At 36.7% G+C, this 16,903-nt stretch overlaps 1 protein-coding gene across 1 annotated transcript; it reads left to right on the top strand.

Annotated features, from left to right (window-relative positions):
- The first annotated feature begins 11,745 nt into the window (after positions 1–11,745).
- On the top strand, positions 11,746–16,873 carry LOC121744533 (oligoribonuclease-like). The gene is made up of 9 exons (XM_042138101.1): positions 11,746–11,879; positions 12,132–12,254; positions 12,400–12,534; positions 13,614–13,690; positions 13,859–13,940; positions 14,304–14,359; positions 15,859–15,948; positions 16,111–16,201; positions 16,464–16,873. The coding sequence occupies exons 2-9, from the start codon at positions 12,149–12,151 to the stop codon at positions 16,583–16,585; spliced, it is 759 nt and encodes a 252-aa protein (XP_041994035.1). The 5' UTR covers positions 11,746–11,879; positions 12,132–12,148; the 3' UTR covers positions 16,586–16,873.
- The last annotated feature ends 30 nt before the right edge of the window (positions 16,874–16,903 follow it).

The following is a 16,903-nucleotide window of genomic DNA, read 5'->3' as shown; positions in this document are numbered from 1 at the left end:
TAAAATACTTTTTCCCCAAAACGTAAAACCCTTAAACCCACCAAATGCGGTTTTGACCCGACCCGTTTAGGATTAAAGTGGGGAATTTTTTCAAATCTATCATAATGTATATATGTTTGAGTTTGATAACAGTATATATGTGAAATTACTCCTATTATATTGATGTTTATTTTTATTTTAAATATCTTAATTCTTTCTATTTTAAAGTGGGGAATTTTTTTCAAATCTATCATAATGTATGTATGTTTGAGTTTGATAAGAGTACATGTGAAACTACTCCTATTATATTGATGTTTATTTTTTTAACTGAACTACGCAAATGGTCCTTGAACTATGCATTTTACACGTAAATGGTACCTAAACTTTAAAAATATCGTGGATAGTCTCTGAACTAAGATATTATCACATTTATTATATTTTTTCACTGTTCATCACAATTTTACACCCAAAATACCCCCAAGGCATGAAGGATATTTTTTTACTTTCATATCTAGGTACTGGATTTGATATTTTCTTTATCTCTTTCTCTAGTAGTGATTATGATATTTTCTTATAGTTTGAGTACCTAAAATGATATTATTCACTTCACTTTTTCAATCACTTATAAGAAGTAAAAAATTAAAATAAAAAATAGTATGGAATTCTTAAATATATTAATTATAAAAATCAATATACTTATAAGTAGACATTAAATTATAATATAATTAGACGTTAAATATATTAATTATAAAAAATCTTAAATATATTATAATCAGGCGTCCAATATTAACGTCCCATATCATTAAATTATAAATGGTATGGTAGGGCTATTTATAAAAGTTAAATTATAAAATTTATATATATATATATATATATATAATTAGACGTTAAATTATAATATAATTAGAGGTTAACTATATTAATTATAAAAATTCTTAAATATATTTATAATTAGGCGTCCAATATTAACGCCCCATATCATTAAATTATAAATGGTATGGCATGGTCATTTATAAAATTAAATTATAAATTTAATTTTTATAATTAATATATTTAAGAATTTTATATTATTTTTTATTTTAATTTTTTACTTCCTAAAAGTGATTGAAAAAGTGAAGAAAAAGTGAAGTGAATAATATCATTTTAGGTACTCAAACTATAAGAAAAATATCATATTCAGTACTATAGAAATAGATAAAGAAAATATTAAATCTAATACCTTGATATGAAAGTCAAAAAATGTCTTTCATGCCTTGGGGGCATTTTGGGTGTAAAATTATGACGAATAGTGAAAACTACCATAAATGTGATTACACTTTAGTTCATGGACTACTCACGATATTTTTAATGTTTAGATACCATTTACGTGCAAAACGCATAGTTCATGGACCATTTGCGTAGGTCACTCTTTTATTTTAGCTATCTTAATTCTTTCTATTTTAATTAGTATTTATTTGTTTTCCTTTTTGTATATTTTCCCGTGTAATGAGTAATGCCATGAGTCATGGGCTACTATATTTTGTGAAATAAATTATTCAGAATATTACCTGTCATTTTTAAATTTGATTTTATTATAAACACCTTTCATAAAACTACGAATAAGCACCACTAACTCTGTTCGACTACAACTTTCGACTCCTAATTTGTGTTTTCTATTATTGACTTCTTTTTACACCCATTTTCTATCAAAACTCGACAAGATGTTTAAACAAACAATTGATAAAAACATAAACAAAAGCATATTAAATTGATATTACTATGATAATCAATCAAAACAATTCAAGTTTAGCTCCTAAAACGTAAAATTTGTACTCCATTTACCATAAACCAAAATAATTTGGGATCAAACATTTGTTGAAGACCTGTGAGAAATTATGTTCAAATGACGTCGTCGTTATTTTGGTGAAATAGCTAAACCACTCTGAAGCAGAATGATCAATCAACATCACCACCAAATATAAGTAATCAACATTAAAAGTTGCATGATAATCAACATATGTTTGAATTTTAAAATTCATTCTAATCGTCGTCGCCTAAAAAACACAAATGCATGAAACGGAATCAACAAAAAGACCCAATTCTTTAGTATGGAAATCAGAGGCACAAGGCTCTTGTCGCGGCGACGATGACCTCATTGTGTGCGCGATCAATGGCATGACTGTTAGGATCGTCGACTGCAACATTAGTTTGATATTGTCCGCTTTGGGTCAAGCCCGCACGGATTTATTTTTGGGTCACTCCCAAAAGGCCTCAAACTAATTGGGGTTGGACAGGAATTATATACACCTTCCAACTCCCCTCCCTCATCCGATGTGGGATGGGTTTGTAACCCAACAAACCTCCCCTCAAACCGAGACCACATCGGGAACGCAGTCGACACGAACATGGGTTGTTCCAGCCCTGGCCCCTGGGTCATCCTGGGCCCGACTCTAACCCGAGTCCTTCAGGGGCCGACTCTAACCGGGGCTCATCCAGGCACAACTCATAGCTACCTGGGCTCTGATACCACTTGTTGGGAAATAAACACATGCAATCACGAATATGAAAGAGAATGAACACAAGAAGTTGTTTACCCAGTTCGATACAATGTGTATCTACGTCTGGGGGCGATGCCAAGCCAGGGATTTCACTATATAATTTTAGGATGATTTAACAATGAGGGAGCACCTCTATTTATAAGTAACTAGAGAGCCCTAATTCTAGTCAAACTAGGAAACATATTCCATAAGGAAATATCTTTTAAGGAATAAATCTATCACAAGGAAATATACTTCAAGGAAACAAATCCTAAATATGGTAGGAGATATTTTAGGCTCCATAATTAACAATCTCCCGCTTGGAGACTAACAACTCCTAAACAACCATTTCCTCGTGATCTCATCCCTTCATCCGCTTAGCATCGCCTAACCTTCTCTTCAAGTTCCAAGGCCAATTGAAGCTATGCATAGCTTCAATTTCTCTAAGGTCACCACCTTAGTAAACATGTCTGCAGGATTCTCACTTCCAAGTATCTTCACAAGTTGCAGGATTTTCATATCCACTAGGTGTCGGATGTAATGATATTTCAACTCCACATGCTTTGTCCTAGAATGAAACGCTGGATTCTTCGCCAAGAAAATAGCACTCTGACTATCACTGTAGAGTATGCTACTCTTGTTCTCCTTCCCAAGTTCATCTAAGAAACTCTGCAACCACACCATCTCCTTGCTTGCCTCTGTCGCAGCTACATATTCAGCCTCCGTAGTAGACAAAGCAACAGTCTTCTGCAACTTATAAGTCCATGAAATAGCAGTACCACCATAAGTAAATACATACCCGGTTGTGCTTCTTCTCCCATCAAGATCATTGGACGCCAAGTCTGCATCCACATAACCTGCCAGCTCGACATTCTTGCCATTGAAACATAAGACGCTTTCTGTAGTACCTCTCAAGTATCGAATGATCCATTTAACTGCTTCCCAATGTTGCTTGCCCGGATCACCCATGAACCGGCTCACTACTCCCACTGCTTGTGCAATATCAGGCCTCGTACACACCATTGCATACATAATACTGCCAATTGCTGAAGCATAAGGAATTTTCTTCATTTCAGCACGTTCTTCTTTTGTACTCGGCGACTCCTTCTTCGACAGCTTAAAGTGACTGCCCAAAGGCACACTTACTGGCTTCGAATTATCCATGTTGAATCTTTCCAAAACCTTACCAATGTAAGCAGCTTGCGAAAGATACAATTTTCCTGCCGCCTTGCACGCTCGATTCTCATGCCCAAAATTTGATTAGCCTCTCCAAGATCTTTCATGGAGAATCGTTCAGACAATTGCCTTTTCAACTTATCCATCTCCTTTTGATCACCTCTTGCGATCAACATATCATCAACATATAATAACAGAATAAGATAGCTCTTGTCAAACCTCTTGTAGTAACAACAATGGTCAGCGTAGCATCTTTTATAGCCAATCTCCATCATGAATCCATCAAACTTCTTGTACCACTGCTTTGGAGCTTGCTTTAAACCATACAAGCTCTTCTTCAACTTGCATACAAGGTTTTCCATTCCTTTTACTATGAATCCTTCAGGCTGTGTCATGTACAACTCATCCTCCAAATCACCATGAAGGAATGCCGTCTTTACATCCATCTGATGTAACAATAGATTTTCTGCAACTACCATACTCAACACTAAACGAATAGTAGTTAGTTTCATAACAGGAGTGAACACATCTGTATAATCAATACCGTATCGTTGCTCAAATCCCTTGACAACCAGCCTAGCCTTGTAGCGCTTGCTACCATCAGCTTCACCTTTGATTCGATAGACCCACTTGCAATGCAATGCCTTTTCCCTTTATGAAGTTCCACAAGCTCCCATGTGCCATTTAGGAGAAGAGAGGCAAACTCGTCATCCATGGCAATTTTCCACCTTCGTTTATCAGGGCCTTCTCCTGCCTCTGCATAACACTCGGGCTCACCACCATCAGTAAGTAACAAATAGAAATTAGAGGGCGAGTACCTATCAGGTGCACGTCGCTCTCTAGTCGATTTAGGCAGCGGAATAGTCGGTGGTGGAGTGTTTGGTTCTTCTTCAAGCACCTCTTCAGCATTCTGACTCTCCTTGCTCCCACTCGAGTTTGAGATGTCTAGCTCGACCACTTGTGGCTCAGAACTGCTGGGACTTGACGCCTCCAATCTATCCTTGTACAATATCTGTTCATTGAAGATGACATCTCTACTGCGAATAACCTTACGGTTCTGCTCATCCCAGAGTCTATAACCGAACTCATCGCCTCCATAACCAATGAACGTACACTTAATAGATTTAGCATCCAACTTACTTCTCTCAACGGAACTAACATGAGCATAAGCAACACAACCAAAGATGCGTAGGAAAGATAGATTTACCTCTTTTCCTGTCCAAACCTCCTCGGGTATCCGAAACTCCAAGGGAACTGATGGACCTCTATTAATTAGGAATGCAACTGTGTTGACTGCATCTGCCCAAAAACTCTTTGGCAATCCACTTTTCAACCTCATGCATCTTGCTCGCTCATTCAACGTTCTGTTCATGCGCTCTGCGATTCCATTCTGCTGTGGAGTTCCTTTACAGTTTTCTCCATGCGGATTCCATTCTCGGCGCAGAATTCCTTGAACTTTGCAAGTTCATATTCTCCTCCATTATCGGATCTTAGACACTTCACCTTCAGCCCGGTTTCAGTTTCAACAAGGGCTTTCCATTTCCTGAAAGCGTCAAACGCATCGGATTTACTCTTCAGAAAATAAACCCATAGCTTTCGAGTAGAGTCGTCGATGAAAGTCATATAATATTCAGAGCCTCCTAGGGACTTCACAGGTGCTGGTCCCCATAGATCAATGTGGACCATCTCCAACTTTTGTGTCTTCAATTTTCTGCCTCCTCTTGAGAAACTCACCCTTTTCTGTTTCCCAAACACGCAATCCTCGCACAGGCCAACTTCAACAGTTTTCAGGCCAGGCAGTAAACCTCTTGAGCACATTATCTTCATCCCTTTCTCGCTCATGTGGCCAAGACGACAGTGCCACAAATCTGCATTATTTGCCTCACTTGCAATATCAATGCAATCTTTGGAGTTAGTTGTGGTATACAACGTACCCTCCTTCTTACCTCGAGCTACTATCATAGCTCCCTTGGTAATCTTCCAATTGTTGCAGCCAAACGTCACGGTGTACCCTTCTGCATCAAGCTGCCCAATCGAAATCAAACTTCTCTGCAATCCAGGAATGTGTCTGACTCCATTCAGTTTTATCACGGATCCATTGGACGTCACTACCTTCACGTTTCCCTTTCCCACGATATCTAAGGGCTCGTCATCAGCCAGATGTACCTTCCCAAAATCGCCAGAAACGTAGTCTTCCATTATCTCCACATTGCTGCAGGAGTGAAACGACGCCCCAGAATCCAATACCCACGATTCCATCGGACTACTGACGCTCAAGACCAACGCCTCGCCATCGTCATCAGACATGGTAGCGTTTGCTGTCTTCTTGTCCTTCTGATCCTTATTCTTATACTTCTTTGGTGCCTCACATTGATTTCTAAAATGCTCAAACTCATCACAATTCCAGCATTTAACTTTATCCAAATCCTTCTTGGATTGACTCCTTCCTCTGGAATTTGATCTTCCACGATTTTGCTTTCCCTTCGATCTGCCTCTCTGTTCTGTATTCAGTGCTGATCCCGAAGTAGAAGATCCTGATTCTCTCCGGCGAACTTCCTCACCAATCATCAGATCTCTTACTCTGTCAACTGTTAGTTTTGTCTCTGCAGCAGTAACTGCTGTCACTGTGCCAGCCCAACTCTCAGGCAGAGACGATAGCAAAATCAGGGCACGAATTTCATCATCGAATTTTATATTAACCGAGTTCAGTTGCGAAGTAATCATGTTGAACTCGTTGAGATGTTGTTGCACCAGCTTTCCCTCTTGCATTCTAAAATTAAACAATCGTCTAATCAGATGTACCTTGTTTGCCGTTGATGGTTTCTGATACATGTCCTCCAAGATCTTTATCATCTCCTTTGTCGACTTTGCTGCAGTCGTGTGATAAGCCACATCCTTGGACAACGATAGCCTAATCGCGCTCATCGCTTTTCTGTCCAGCAGCTCCCACTCCTCATGTTCCATCTTTTCGGGTTTGGTTTTTAAAGGCTTCCAGAGATCTTTACCGTACAGGTAATCCTCAATCTGCATCTTCCAAAATCCGAAATCAGATCCATCGAACTTCTCTACAGCAATTTTCTCGTCGATCCCCATCGTGATTTCTGCCTCTTAAACCCTAACTCAACATTAGTATGATATTGTCCGCTTTGGGACAAGCCCTCACGGTTTTGCTCTTGGGGTACTCCCCAAAAGGCCTCATACTAATGGAGTTGGGGTAGCCCATTTATATGCTTGCAACTCTTGTTCATTCTCCGATGTGGGATATGGTTTGCTTCACCACAATCCTCCCCTCAAACCAAGACCACCAGACCAAGACCACATGCCTACCCCATGTTACAGGTCCACAGGTCACCACAGGTCTTAGTCGAGCTCACGCAGAGACATCGGAGAACTTGCAAGCGCAACCACCGAACCCCGAGCCACACATGCCCAGCCCTGAACCAGGGCTCTGATACCACTTGTTAGGATCGTCGACTGCAACATTAGTTTGATATTGTCCGCTTTGGGTCAAGCCCGCACGGATTTATTTTTGGGTCACTCCCAAAAGGCCTCAAACTAATTGGGGTTGGACAGGAATTATATACACCTTCCAACTTCCCTCCCTCATCCGATGTGGGATGGGTTTGTAACCCAACAAACCTCCCCTCAAACCGAGACCACATCGGGAACGCAGTCGACACGAACATGGGTTGTTCCAGCCCTGGCCCCTGGGTCATCCTGGGCCCGACTCTAACCCGAGTCCTTCAGGGCCCGACCCTAACCGGGGCTCATCCAGGCACAACCCATAGCCATCTGGGCTCTGATACCACTTGTTGGGAAATAAACACAGGCAATCACGAATATGAAAGAGAATGAACACAAGAAGTTGCTTACCCAGTTCGATACAATGTGTATCTACGTCCGGGGGCGATGCCAAGCCAGGGATTTCACTATATAATTTCAGGATGATTTAACAATGAGGGAGCACCTCTATTTATAAGTAACTAGAGAGCCCTAATTCTAGTCAAACTAGGAAACATATTTCATAAGGAAATATCTTTTAAGGAATAAATCTATCACAAGGAACTATACTTCAAGGAAACAAATCCTAAACATGGTAGGAGATATTTTAGGCTTCATAATTAACAATGACATGTTTGTGTCTCGTGCTCGACACAAAGCCAATTCATTGTTAGTTGTGTAGAGATATTTGCTGATAATGGGAATTGCTGCCATTGAAGTGGATAACGATACGCGAGGGCTTGTCCAAAAGGGGAAAGAATTTATACTATATCTCGTAATACACCACTACAAAATAGACAAGTAGATCATATTTTTAAAAAAGGAAAATTTATTTCCATATAACCTCTATACTTTCTCTCTTCTCCACTTTCTTCTCTCTTTTTCACTCTACTATTTTTAATCTAAATAATTATGTTAACTTTTCTTTAACAAATCTAAAATATTTAGTTAATAGTACAACATGCTCGCATATATGTTTTATGCATATATTTGAACGTTTTAAAATATAAATTTAATAATATTAGGATGTATCATGTATTTTAATTATTTTAAAATATAAAATACTTCATACATATAAGTTTTTATATTGATTGTTTTGTAATATAAAATGGCCAAATTAAATTCTTTGTGTTTTTATTTCTGTTTTTTTTTATTAAAATAATTTAATTTTTAATTTTACTTAATCAACTAGCCTCATAATAATCATAAGCATCTCCGTAATAAAGTTTCAAGCCTAATTAACTAATACGGAGTATTATTATATTTTTGGTTAAAAATGTTTAATATTTAGAGTAAAAAGGGTAGGGAAAAAATGAGAAAAAATTATGCGGTCCGGGCATACCACGTGGCAATATGACATGGTATGTCCCACTAATAATACTTTGACAAATGGATTTATAGAAGTCTAAACCAAATATTTTCATTTTTTTTCTAATAATGGCCATTATTGTAAAATTTGGAAACAATCCAAAAATTTAGAAATACCTATGTTTAATATAATGAATGAATACATGTATAACATACTTACATCTTTTGTCACAAAATTAGTTATCAATAAGAATACAAACGAGGATTTAATTAAGGTCATTTACTGAATATAATTTTTCATATATGTGCAATGGTTAAATAATTTAAGAATGAAACTATATAATCATTCCTAATTTCGCATAGTTGATGTAATGCCACTGAATTTTATTTATAATATAGTTATAGTTATATTTTTATTTGTGTTTTTTTTTCGCACAGTTAATGTAATGATAACTTAAATTTGTTGTTTACTTATTTATTATTTTATATGTATGCAAAAAAATACAAATGAATAATTATACTATTAAATTGCAAAAAAATCATAACCTTAAATCAAAAACAAAATTTGTTAGCATTACATTAAACGTCTGACATTATGACTGATTATGTAGTTTCATTCTTATACTTATACTTATTATAATTATATAAATATATAAGTGGCTAATAATAAGAAAATTACATAAAAATTGATTTTATTATATTAAATTATCACTACCATACCATAAAAAACTCTAGAATCAAAATATAATAAGATAATTATTACATAGATTTTATATATTTAAAGTATTCTTAAAATTTGAAATATAAAAGGACGAAATAATTTGTAGTTCATTGTGGAAGAATTTGGTCAAATATATATGCATTCATTGTATTAAAGCTAATCTAGTAATCTTAATTTTTGGATTATTTCCAAATTTTACAATAATGTCCATCATTAGAAAAAATGAAAATAATTAGTTTAGACTTCTATAGATCAATTTGTCAAAGTATTATTAGTGGGACATACCATGTCATATTGCCAAGTGGTATGCTCGGACCGCTGATTTTTTTTCTCAAAAAAACAAGAGAAAAAGTAGAGGAAAGATTAGTGATAAATAAGGAATAGAGGTCCTTTTCATAAATTTGGAGTCCACTTCCACTTTATAGTGTGTATTAGCAACTATAGTAAAAAATGGAGTAGGTGATCCTTACCGGTCCAAAATGGAGAAGGTCGAAGGTTGCGGCTAGACGTCACCACGGTTCGGGAACCGGAGGTTCACGGTTCGGAACCGCCGGTTCCGGTTCGAAAAAAAATGGAACCGGAACCGAACCGGCCAAGGATCGGCGGTTCCGGTTCCGGAACCGTGAACCGCGGAACCGCCTAGGTTTGCCCGGTTCCGGGCCGGTTCATCCGGTTCGGCGGTTTTTTTTTTTTTTGCATTTTAAATTTGTAATTCAAGTAAAATATGTAGATATATTTGCATAAATAAAATTAGAATAAAGCGATGTTCAAATGCAATTTTATTGATACAAATTGCAACTTTAAAATTACAAATTACAACTTTAAAATTACAAATTACAACTTAAAATTTACAAATTACAACTTTAAAATTACAAATTACAACTTTAAAATTGCAAACTACAAACAACTTTAAAATTACAAATTACAACTTAAAATTTACAAATTACAACTTAAAATTACAACTTATTACTTAACATTACAAATTACAACAATTACACATCGAAAAATTTAAATACAAGTTACAACAATTACAAATCGAAAAATTTAAATACAAGTTACAACAATTACAAGTTACAACAATTACAAATCGAAAAATTTAAATACAAGTTACAACAATTACAAGTTACAACAATTACAAATTTCTAACTTACAAGTGTTGACAAAAAAGACTTAGAAGATCATTAAAAGATATTACTCATTTGATAAGTATCTTATTGGTGAAAAAGTGGATATCATTGGGGCAGATGGTACTGTAACACAAATTTATATATGGAATCTGGATGAATGAGGATCAGATTATAGTTTAAAATGGGAAGCTGGGTTCACTGGCGGGAGTTCGTTTCATCGTCGGACTAAGATGAATATACCACCCTGATGGCCTGATGAAACGAACTCCCGCCAGTGAACCCAGCTTCCCATTTTAAACTATAATCTGATCCCCATTCATCCAGATTCCATATATAAATTTGTGTTCCAGTACCATCTGCCTCAAAGATACCCACTTTTTTCACCAATAAGATACTTATCAAATGGAGAATAGAGAAATTGAGATTGAGAGAGAAATTCTTATTAACACAGTTACACAAGAATGATGTGAGTAGAAATGAAGAGGATTGGGGGTATTTATATGGGAAAATTGTGATTTAAAAAAAAATTTGAAAAACACGGCGGAAACCGCCGGTTTTCGGCTGAAACCGGCGGTTTAGGCGTCTGTTTGAATTTTCAAAATTTGGAAAAAACGGCCGGAACCGCCGGTTTTCGGCGGAACCGGCGGTTTTGCCGGTGGAAACCGGCGGTTTCCGCCCACGGTTTCGGTCAAATCCGGTTTCTGAAAAGGCTAGGAGTAGGCCTGAAATTGTGCCGGGAACCGCCGAACCGGCGGTTCCGGCAAAACCGGCGGTTCGGTTACTGAAAAATCGGAACCGGAACCGGCCCGGCCGAACCGGCGGTTCCGGTGCCGGTTCGAACCGCCGCCGATGGTTCCGGTTCCGGTTCGGAACCGCCGGTGACGGTTCCGGGCCGGTTCGGTTCGGATTGGGGACCTCTAGTTGCGGCGGGTAGTGGGTACAACCGATGCAATTTTTATTAGCCCTAAAGATAAGGCAGCATGAAAATAGAGTTTTGTTGTATAGAGATGTCAGTTTAACCAGAACTCGATAGATCGATTCGAATAACTCAATAAATTTATAGGATTAGGGTTACATAAAAATTAGGCTGATCAAGCCAGTCTGAAAGGGTTGTAGTGAGTATAGTTTAATACTCCCTTCGTCCCACAAGAATATGCACTATTTAACTATTTCTTTTTTAGTACGTCCCACAAGAATATACACTTTTCAATTTTGGAAACTTTTTTCTTTCTAATGAGGTGAGACTCATTTCCTACTAATAATACTTTAATTAATTTTTTCTGTCTACCCCTCTCTTATTTTATCAATTTTATATTAAAACTCATGCTGAACTCAAAGTGCATAATTTTTGGGGATGGGGGTAGTAACAAAGAATATATTTTCTAATTTACCAATTTTTTTTTATTAACAAACGTATTACAATCCACTATAACTGATACGGTGAGTTGGGAGTAGTAACTGTCTACATTTTAATTCGTACGTTTCAGCGGCACCTCAGACGCCTTCCTCATCACTTGGCCACCGCCGGCGTAACAAGCCAAATTCAATCAGGTTTTCTTCACCATCTCTCTTCTTGGTATAAGACCTATCGCCGGTGAAATATCAATATATTTTGAAATTATCAGTCACTCAAAATATCTAATTTAGGGCTTGATTCAGTTAGAAGATTTTTCTGCTATCAACCCTATGCATATTTTCTTCGTGATTTCTTAACACGAAGTTCTCTACTGTGTTTGCTTGAGGTTTACTTACTAATTATTTATTTTCGTTATTTGTTTCCGCGGTGGCTCGGTTAACAACCAGTTATCATCAAAAGTAAGATGGATAAGCTCTCGAATTCCTTTTCACTGCTTGAGCTCGATATCGAAGATGCTAAGGAACACAATCTAACTGCCACCACTGCCGCTGATGGTTGTGAAACGAGAGGTTTGATTTTCCCCGTAGTTGATTTGTCGTTTCATCACGGAAGGTTTTAGTAACCGAAGCTACACAAAGTTTTTCCTTTAAGCAGATTGAAATAAGTGCATAGTTTCCAATTGTGCTTGTCGATAAGAGCCACTTTGTGATGCAGATAGTGGGAAGGGAGGAGACAATGGCTTTGAAGATGGAACACTGTTGGAAAAAGAGAGTGCGGATCAACAAAGCTCAGAATGTATTGTGGGAGATTACAAGATGCCACTGGTGTGGATTGACCTGGAAATGACTGGTGAGATTCAAACGAATAATTGTTTGTGTTTTTTGGACTTGTATTTATTTGCAGATTTTGCATGAGTATAATTTGATTAAATCGAACTGATCCAGGGCGCTGCTCTTTTAGTGGAAGTCTTAGGCACTTCTTGATATGATGGAATGAAATGAGGGTGGAATGGAATGAAAATAGGAATGAAATGACAATTTTTTTCCATTTCCTTTGCATTTTCATTCCATCATACCAAGCAAATGAATAGAATGGAAGTAGGATTTACAATTCATTTCCATCATTGATCATACCAAGAAGGGACTTAGAAATTCAGTATCATACTTTGGTTTTGTGTCCTACTTTCTTATTAATTGGTATGCCTACCATATTGATTCACATTTTGGTTAAGATCTATCTTGTGTGGTCCAAAAGCACTTAGGTCATTGTCACAAATCTTAAATGAAAAGTTGATTCAACAACGAAAGTTAGTCCTTTGGATTACTAGATTTGGTGTAACTTCTTTTTGAAATGGCAACTTAGAGTTCATATTTGGCCTGGGTTTCGGAGAAGATGCTTGAGTGATGACTCGCGAGTGTAAGAAAAAATGACTTCAGTTAGATGTTCGTCTCTCAATCCCCCAGGTTAGTTTTTCTTTAACCTGCCTCCTCCTGACGTTCCCTTTTTACCTTGTTCCTTCATTCAGTCTGTAGCTTTCATCTCAATACAGTAAACCTCTCTTTCCCATGGCCATTTTTTTCATGCTCAGTCTTGTCAATTCTGCCTCCGGATCTTTCATCATGCCTACAAGTGGTATCAAAATTTACATAGACACTATAGAGAACGTACTGTGTTTATATTTATTTATACTTTATTGCACTGGTTCGGCATCTCATATACATTTCTAAATCATCATTTTATAGGAATCTGACCCTGAGTTATGCTGGTAATGTTTTCGGCAACTGCAGAAAACCTTTCTGGTTTATTTTGTGTATTTGCCTGATTGTCATGCTCTTATTTTTTGAACAGGCATAAAGGTGTACCATAATAAAAGAGGAAGATGCTTATAGATATTGGCTGAGAACTTTTCTCTTTTTGGTGATATGTAGGTTTAAACATTGAAGTTGATAGGATCCTGGAGATTGCTTGCATTATTACAAATGGAAATTTGACCAAGTCCGTTGAGGTAAGGCTCCCAGGAAGTGAAGGATACTACCTTCTAGTGATATTCTTTTCATAGACGAGTTTATCTCTTTTATTGCTTGTTTTCCATTGATATCTTATCTTTGTGATATAGTCAATTGTTCACACACCTGCATTGCATTACTAATTGTTTCTATTTTTCTTTCAAAAGGGTCCAGATTTGGTTATTCATCAACCAAAGGAGTGTCTTGATAAAATGGGAGAATGGTGCCAAGAACACCATGGAGAGAGTGGTATGTAACTTGTTCTAACCTTGAAACTGAAACATCCTGACTAAAACTTCAACAACTTATATTCTTCTTAAACACAGCTCCATTTATCTGGGTTATCTTTTCTGCTCACTGTGACCATTTTTTGTTGTGAAAATAGGCATAGTAGTAGTTTAAGCCAATGAATGTGTTCAGATATGGCATTCATTTGCTGGTTTTTAGTGTCATTTTTGAAAATGAACTACACAAAAATTAGCATTAGTTTGTACTTTATTTCTGAAAGTGGGCCATTAGACCAAAATGATATCCGTTGTCTAATTTCTGAAGTTGCATATATGATTGATCTGAAGCTTCATTGCCAGTTACACAATCTCTCGTGTTGCTTAGGTTTGACCGAGAGGGTCCTTCAAAGTACAATAAGCGAACAAGAAGCTGAAAATCAGGTATCACTTTATTAACTCTTATTCGATGAAATATCTTATATCATTGCCATACTTGACATTGATATATTATGCAAGAAGTATGCAAAATTCCAAGTTGCACTCTCTCTCGTAGGGGTTTGCTTACTCTACAATTATATCCACCCAAAATTTTTATGTGGGTGTCTGACCCCACCCAAGTTTGTTGGGGAAATGAACTAGACATCATCTTTTATGCAGCTTGTTATAGAATAACTATCCCATGTTGGTTATGTGTCCTAGTCATGCTTAGTCTCTTGTACTATGTATATTTGCTTTGTTAAGTAATGAAATATACCTACTACTTTCTCTAATAAATCTGGGTACTTTTCCCACATATGTCCATATTTTATTGTTCTGCTTTTGATATAAACTGTGGCTAGCTAGCTAGCAGCATCAGTATCTGATCCCAAAACACTATACCAGCATTATAATCTGCAAGTGTTTGTGCTTTAACTGCATTCTTCACATCTCAAATACTCCCTCCGTCCCCTAAAAATTGAAACTCTTTCCTTTTTAGTCCGTTCCCTTAAAATAGAAACTTTCCATTTTAGGAAATTTCTTTCTCTCTAAGGAGGTGGGGTCTATTTTCCTCTAACACACTTTTCTATCTCTCTCTTAGTACTTTAATAATTTTGCATTAAACTCCATGCCGTTTCAAAAGTTTCTATTTATGGGGGATGGAGGGAGTATTCCATTTGCCCCATTTTTACATCTAATTTTTGTGGACACGACTTAGGAGATAACGTTTATTAAATTTTAAGTGATACTGCCCCACCCACCAATGTGTAGTGTTAAAAAGTGGATATGGCCCATTCTTACTTGAAAAGGAAATGCGACGACCCATATCAGAAGTGAGACATTTAAAATGGGATGGAGGGAGTTAATACTTCAAAAAAAGAGACCTATATGACTTAAGTATCTCCTGTGCAACTACCCTATGTAATCTGACAATACACTATTTTTACCGTGTCTTTTATTAAATTTGTCATGGGATCTGGATAGTCTAATTATGTTTCATTTTTCTTATGAAACCAATGTTATCAATCTCGTATGGCAGCTTATGGCGGTTCGCCTAAAAACCGCCACATGGATATGGCGCATTAGTATGGGGATATGGCGGTCAATAATTAAATAAATAAAATAATACTTATATATTTATATATAATTCAGAAATTAGAAAATAATTAAAATATAACATTTAAAATACTTTAAACAATTAATAAAGTATAAAATACAACTCTAACCTCCATGTTTCTTGCATAATGCTCCATTCCTAAATACAGTACACATGCAATGTTGTCAAATGTCAGATATGGTGGTGCTTTGGCAGCGACATGGTGCTATGGCGTTTCCACCACTGAACGCCATGCCATAGCTCCATGGCGCCGCCATATCCGCTATTTGATAACATTGTATGAAACCAATTGTCTCTATGTGTCTTTTGTTTTGTTCTCTCTTTTCATTTCTCCCCTTCTATATAGGTTATTGAATTTGTGAAGAGACACACCGGCACAGCATATACACCTATGCTTGCTGGAAATTCTGTCTACATGGATCTTATATTCTTGAGGGTAAGGAAAATTCATTTGGCTTTTTAACGTCATATTTAAAGTATTCTAAAGTACTATAATTGGATTGTAATGTGTTAACTTGCTACTGTAATGCCTTTCTCGCTTATTTGACCTTTTGAATTATTTTTTGTTACAATTCATTAAAATATTTTGCTGTTGTAGAAATACATGCCAAATTTGGCCGCCCTTTTCTCTCACATTCTTGTTGATGTCAGCAGTATCAAGGCATTATGTCTCCGATGGTACCCAAGAGGTGACAATCTCAATCTTAATTCTACCAATTAACAGCATGAATTTCTTTTTTATTTTTTCACCTACTATCATTCCATTCCTGGTGTTTGTACAACGACTCCTTCACATTACCCTCCAATCCTTTGAGAACAGAAGAGATGCAAACTTGACTTAACAAGATATTTCAATTTTGCTTCTACTTTTTTAGTTGCATTTTTGCTTTTACTTGAGAGACAACTTGACTCCCTCAACTCAATGTGCAATACCTTTCTATGTTTTGCTAGACCGTAAAAAGGCTCCTCAAAAGGAAAATAAACACAGAGCAATGGATGACATCAAGGAAAGCATAGCAGAACTTAAATTCTACAAGGAGAATATATTCAAACCGAAGAAGTCGAGGAAATGAGGGAGCATATACGCATGCTGCTTCTCCAGACTCTCTGATTAGACAAGGGAAAATTTGCACTCTTTTATGGACTGGGTATTGCATTGTTATGTACAAAAGTGGTTTGGCTCGACATAGGAAATCCAAGAAGCAGCATTCAACTCTACAAACGAAGCATAAGCCTGCTGCTTCTCCAGACTCGTGACGTTTATGCTTTTATCTTGTATTCTACAACTGTAATAGCAGTTTGAGACCTCTTGTGGTGTTAATTTTTTGGATGATAGATCAGTGTTATTTTACTTTAGCAAACGCCTACATTAATAATGAAAAAAACTCCCT

Source organism: Salvia splendens, chromosome 8 (genome assembly GCF_004379255.2).
Source record: "Salvia splendens isolate huo1 chromosome 8, SspV2, whole genome shotgun sequence".
NCBI lineage: Eukaryota > Viridiplantae > Streptophyta > Magnoliopsida > Lamiales > Lamiaceae > Salvia > Salvia splendens.
This window is presented reverse-complemented; position numbering and strand designations above follow the sequence as displayed.

Bases quoted from the DNA above. Each gene is read 5' to 3' on its own strand.
- LOC121744533 (XM_042138101.1), top strand. From the start codon at position 12,149: ATGGATAAGCTCTCGAATTCCTTTTCACTGCTTGAGCTCGATATCGAA. The intron at 13,691-13,858 runs GTAAGGCTCCCA...TTCTTTCAAAAG, and splicing joins ATTTGACCAAGTCCGTTGAG to GGTCCAGATTTGGTTATTCA. The intron at 14,360-15,858 runs GTATCACTTTAT...CCTTCTATATAG, and splicing joins AACAAGAAGCTGAAAATCAG to GTTATTGAATTTGTGAAGAG.